General features: G+C 58.1%; 1 protein-coding gene across 1 annotated transcript in view; it reads left to right on the plus strand.

Moving 5' to 3' along the window:
* The window catches only part of SPRG_21686 (hypothetical protein), a gene marked incomplete at both ends in the record, with an annotated part of 5425 nt that extends 1173 nt beyond the window's left edge, over positions 1-4252 (plus strand). The window contains one exon of the mRNA XM_012355389.1: positions 45-4252. Within this exon, the coding sequence (XP_012210779.1) occupies positions 45-4252 (4208 nt within the window). The remainder of the gene's footprint in view (positions 1-44) is intronic.
* Positions 4253-6077: the final 1825 nt, after the last annotated feature.

A 6077-nucleotide genomic window follows, 5' to 3' on the forward strand; every position in this document is an offset into this window, starting at 1 on the left:
CCGAGTACCGAGCGTGCTTGAAACCTACTACCGCAAGATGCAAGCCTACATGACCGCCGTGCCAGGCGACGCGTTTCGGGCGCTCCCCGTTGCGACCTTGGCGCCGTTCCCGCCCACGTGGCGAAGTGACATGTACGCCTTTTATGGCGGCAACATTTTATGCTTGTACGGTGGTCCACTCCCGTTTGTGCAAGAAAGTTTTAGCACCGACGACGGCTGCGTCACGCAGGCGCCTCTTCGCGTCCCCACCAGCCGCTTCTCTCTCCTCTTTGCCAGTGCCGCCATGGCAGCGTGGAACGTGCGCGATATCTGCGCGCTCCAGAGCGACAGCCGCTGTGCGTCGACGTTGCAGTCGTTCGAGTCGCTTCTGGCGTCGTCGCCACCACCACCCAATATGACGGCCGAGCTCGCCAACGTTACCGAGGCGATCGTAGCGCTCAATGTATCGCTCATGCAGTTTGCAACACCGTTGACCAACCGCAGCGACTTTCAACTGCTGTTGCACCCGGTCCTCGCCGACGGCGCGTGGACCTTTTACGGCTGGCTCATGCTCTGCGACTGGGTCGAAGGCAAGCGCGAGGTGGTTTCGTTCCAAGGCGACGCCGCGACCATGGTCCTCATTTCGGCCGCGTACACGCCCGTGAGCTACTCGACGGGCGTCGGCACACGCTACCTCAGCAACGCCAATGGCATCTTATTCTACTTGGTCAACTACATGTCGGCCGTTCTTATCGGCGTCGGCCTCATCTCGATTCTCTACGGTCTCTCGCTGCGCGGCCAGCTCGTCGCGGCCAACCTCTTGTATTTCAACCGGTTGGTCGGAGCCGTGTGGGTCGGCCGACCGCTTCTGCTTCTGCGCGGGTTTGCAGCCACGCTCCTTTTGAGCACGTCGCCGATCGCACTTCACACCTCGTCCAACGGCACCACATCCTTTGCGATCGTCCAGCGCTCGATGTTCGACAAGTTTGTCTTTACGGGCGAAGCGTGCTGGATTAGCTACGTCGTCACGGACATTTGCCTCTTGGTGGCGTCGTCGTCGCCGCCGCGCCTCGCACAGATGGCCACATACCTCTTGTGGCTTTCGTTTTTTATGCTCGAGTCGATCTATCCGATGAGACCGCACATGCAGATCGCCCGCACGTGTAGCGCCACCGACATGGACGACGCGCTCTTGTGTGAAAGCGGCATTGTCGAGATTGGCCACCTCGTTCGCGTGCTCTGGCTCGTCGCTTCCCAACTCGTGGCCATCATCCTTGCCTTTGTTCTCGGTCGGTTGGCACACTGGACGCGTGTGGCCCCAACGACAGCGCCGCGTGGACAAGGCCAGCACCACTTGCTGGTCTCGTCCGTCGCACACGCCTTTGTGACCTCGTCTGACACGAATGTGTGGGCGCTCGATGCTGTCTCGTGCCTCCTTTGCGGCTTGGTGCCGCTCCGCTTCCGTGGCCAAGCCTATCTCTTTGATTTGCGGCTGTGGCTGCTCGTCCGTGACAGCGACAACCACCACGTGACACCGCTGGCGTCACCCCACGTCGACGCGCTGGAGGCAGTCAAACCAGTCGTTCCCACGGCCCGCAAGTGGCAGTATGAAAACAACCCGGTCTTTGCTGCCCTTGGGTTTGTCTACATCATTGTGGCCATCATTGGCAGCGTCTCGTACTTTGAAGTGTCCCGCGTCAACTTGGCCAACGATCTCTCGTGGGCGACCTTCAATATGACCGGGGCCCATGCGTTCATCGCGAATTATCTCAACGAGTTTACGCTCTACATGCTGCCGTCAACCCAGCAGGGCTTTGATTTGGACGATGCGGGCCTATCGCTGCCAGGTGCGTACAACGATTCGTCGGGCGTTGTCCTCTCGTCGCGCCTCCACCCGTCGATCGTGCAGTACACGTTGCTCAACAGCACCACGGCTGCGATCCGCGATCTCCGAAGGACGAGGGCGTGCCACGTTCCCTGGATCTTTACTGCCTACTGCTATGTCGACTTTGCACAAACTTGGAGTGTGGCCGCGACCGCGTCACGCGCGTCACGCTGCGACGCCATGGCGTCCAACGGCGCGGTCTACCTCGAGGCGATCTTGCGCAACGTGGCGTGGAGCGCCTGGCTCTCTTGTGGGTATGGCGAGGCCTTTGAGATTGCCTTTGGCAACGAGCTTGCAACGACGATGGTTGGCCAGCGCTGGCTCGCCTCGGTGCAAACCGACGCCCTTGTTCCGATTTCTGCTGAAGTCGCTCACTGGGCAATGGCTCGCATTACGTCGTATACGCTGCAGTGGCAAACCTTCAAGACACTTGGTTTGATCAACACGTATAGCATCAGCAACGCGTATGGCGAAGTCTACCCGCTGACGCTCCAAGCGACCAACGGCTCGTTCCAACTCACGCGCGCCACGTCGTACAAGATGTACTGGGGGCTGGCCAACGACTTGATGGCGGTGGCCACCAATTCAACCTTTGGCATCGCAGGACAGAGTCTAGTACGATCGAGCGCCCACTTTGCGTTCGTGAACACGTCGGCAACCTCTGTGCTGACGGCTGCCGGTGCGCTGACATCACCGCTGACCCGCGCCATGGCGCTCGTGCAAGATACCGTGCTTGGACCGTTTGGCGCGGTCGATGTCTACTATGTCCCCGTGCCGATGAGCCTCAAGGCCGCGGTGCAGCAGCTGAAGACGTACGTGCGACTACGGCTCCGGCAAGAGCCGCAGTGCCAAAAGTTGTTTGCCAACATTTCGACGATCGACTCGAACCTTGTGATTCCGGCGGCGTGGGCCGACATCGGGTTCTTCTCGACCGGCGGGCCATTGCTTTGTGACGACGGCAGTCCGCAGCCTATCTCGGCGGGCCCTCGCACGCTGCTCTCGCGAGGCACGTGCCCGACCTCCAACACCCTTAGTAGCATCGGCATGTCGGCCACATACCTCGTTTTGGCGGCCGTGCTGAGCAACCTCCCATCGCTTCTCTCGCATCCAGGCATTGACATTGCAGCGATCTGTGCGCAGTCCAGCACGAGTCCTATAGCGTGTGCGCGGTACCTCAACGCCACCATGGCCTTTCTACCGGCGTGCGTCAACTCGGGGTACTCTGCCTACACCCCGCTGCTCGCCCACGCCCGGTCGGACCTCCAAGCGCTCAACATTTCGCTCATGCAAATGGGCATCGCCAACCTCTCGGCGCCATTGATCATGTACACGTCGCAGCTCCTCGACCCGAGCGATCGTCGGTTTGACTACTTTGCTTGGTTTTATCTCTACGACTGGAGCCGGGGGACGCGCGAAGTCGTGTCATTTCAAGGCGATGTGGGCGCGATCTCCATTATGTCGGACTACCATTCGCTGGTGGCGCGCGAGGCGCAGCGCTGGGAGCTCTCGACCATCGTCGCCTCGTACGCCCGCGCGTGTGTCCAGTATGTGACCTTTGTCATGATCTGCGTCGCGATCGTCGTTGGTATTTACATTCTCTCGAGCCGGGGGCACGTCGAGGGGCTCAACATGCTCGTGCTCAACCGCGTCGGCGGCATCGTCTGGGTCGGCCGCCCCCTCCTCTTTGTCCGTAGCTTGACGGCAGTCTGTCTCCTCTCGACCGGCACGCTCGAGTTGGTGTACGATGGCGGGTACAGCTTTTTTCAGAGCACGTCCAACCCGTGGTACAAGACGTGGCTCGCGGCCAGCGAAGTCACGTGGCTTTTATCGGTGGTCAACGACCTCCTCATGGTCATCACGCTCGAGTATACGCCGTACTGCGCAACCCCCAACAGCCTCCTTGTGTGGCTGGTTGCTGCGATCCTCAGTGCTACGTACCCGGTAACCCACTCTGCGACGCTTTCGACCGATGCGTGTTTTGCGGCCGACGTCGACTTTCAGCTCATTTGCAACTCGGCGACCATTTACATTGGCAGCACGACCCGGCTCTGGACGCTCATCGGCGTCGTCGTCGCCTGCAACATAGTGGTCTACGTCGTCGTACGCATGACGCTCACGGAAGCGCCGCGCAGTGATATCAACTCGCACTTTCTCTATGCCGGTGCGCGGTACCTCTTCTGGCACTCGAAATGGAAGTACGACGAGGTCTACTACCTCGACAAAGCGTCCGCAGTCCTCAACGGCATTCTGCCGCTGCGCTACCGCGGTCGGCTCTACGCGTTTGATATCAAACTGTGGCGCGTTTTTGCACTGCCGGCGCCAGCGCCCGTGCCACGCGGCCACGCGTTTTACGAGGCGTCGCAAGCGGCACTGCCTCTAATCGAGTAGCTGCTTGCCCGTTCGCATCAAGCCAACCGGTCGCGTGCGTTGGCGCAATAGGTTGCTGAACCACGTGGAGCACGGACGTGCGAGCTGGTCCGGCTATGAAAGATTTCCCGTCGACCGGACTTCTGATTGGTTAACAATGAAACGTTTATTTATATTAAACGATCTTCATGTTTGTAGGTAATACAATAAATGAAACATGACAGAATGGCGCCGGACGAGGTTCCAAAGATTGCGTTGGCCCAGGCCTTGGCCACCATAGCAACTGCCATTTATCACGATCCAAGCAAGTAGTTGAGTCATGCAAACTACATTCTAGGAGATTTTTTCGAGGAATATCGATACCAAACGGGAGAGACCTGGTATTCCATACTCCATTTTGTCCTACACGATGATTTATACAACTCTAACATGTTGACCGACATGGAATTCTCGTTTTGCGCTCCGGTGAGACCAGTATTCCATGTACCGGTACTTCCTTTTGCTAAATGAGTCTAATTTGATGTCTCGTTGGCATGCCAAGTTGCAGCCCTCGCGGCGCCTCCAGTGCCGAGATACAAAATTGGGCTGTACGGTTCATTTTCGGACCAACTTGAATAAGGCTTCGTTTGGTGCGCAAAACGTGTTTTAAAACGTGTTTCGTGTTTTGGCCATTTCTGCATGTGCTCATGCGGAAACCATATAAACACGTTTTTCCAAAAGCGTGCGCGTTTGGTGCGCATTTTGACACGAAATGCGAGTTGGCGCTGGCCAAGGGCGCGGAGGTTACCAACGCGCTAGTGGCGTCCAACGAAGTCCGCCAGACGAAGATGGGCTCTTCCAAGGCCAACAGGACGGACGAGATTACGGCGCTCCTCCTCGAACTGCGTATCGGCGAGATCGCGCGCGGTGCTGTATCACAATGTACGTATATCTGTCCTTACAGGCGTGTACTACGTGTTAGGCCAGGGCACCGATGCTGGAGGCCTCAAGAAGGAAGCCTGGCCTCGCCGCCGCCGTTGACAAGAAGGCGAAGATCAACTACGCGAAGACACAAATATAATACAAGCCCGTCTTAGTACCCTGAAGGCCGATTATACGCGCGTGCATGCTCTACGAACCAGTTCCTATTTCGGATCTCGGGCGGCGTGGCTCGGCTCGTGAGCTGAGTGACGTAGGTGGCCTTGCGGCGACCGAGCGCGGCGAGCACCTCACCATGAGTACTCGCTAGATCGTCTCGCCGCTGTGTTGAAAGACGGCTGGACGAGCCCGAGAAGATGTAGATAGCGATGAGCACCTTCTCCTAGGCTTCGAGATTTGCCCCGTGCCCGAGACCGCGTGCGCAGAGCTCCTGCACGAGGACGAGGAAAGTCGGCTAGGACATGCGGGCTACCCTGTGGAAGCGCGTCGGGTTCGGCGATTTCACGAGCTCTTAAACGAACAGCGCGCCCGTGAGGATGGAGGTCCAGGGAGGCTGGGCCACGTACGAGCCCATGAGGACCGGCGGCACCTCGAGTGCGGCAGCGGCGATGACTCCGTCGGTGGTTGGTCGTCAATCGACATGTGAGGACGATCAGCGATCACCTATTTGATGAACCCCAACGAATTCCCATAATACCCCTTGCCCTATTCCAAAAACACGTTTTGGGCCCCGATTTGGGCCGAAACGCGTTTTCCAAAAAAACGTGTTTCGCTCAACCAAACGCGCACGAAACGTGTTTTGCGTATTTTGTGCATAAAAACGCGCGCGACCGCCAGAAGCATGAAAAACACGTTTTTCATCATGGCCTATTTTAGGCCAGAAATGTAATATGGCTATTTGTATACCCCCGGCAGCAGGTTTTTTCTC

The sequence above is a fragment of the Saprolegnia parasitica genome (assembly GCF_000151545.1).
Source record: "Saprolegnia parasitica CBS 223.65 unplaced genomic scaffold supercont2.237, whole genome shotgun sequence".
Lineage (NCBI taxonomy): Eukaryota > Oomycota > Saprolegniomycetes > Saprolegniales > Saprolegniaceae > Saprolegnia > Saprolegnia parasitica.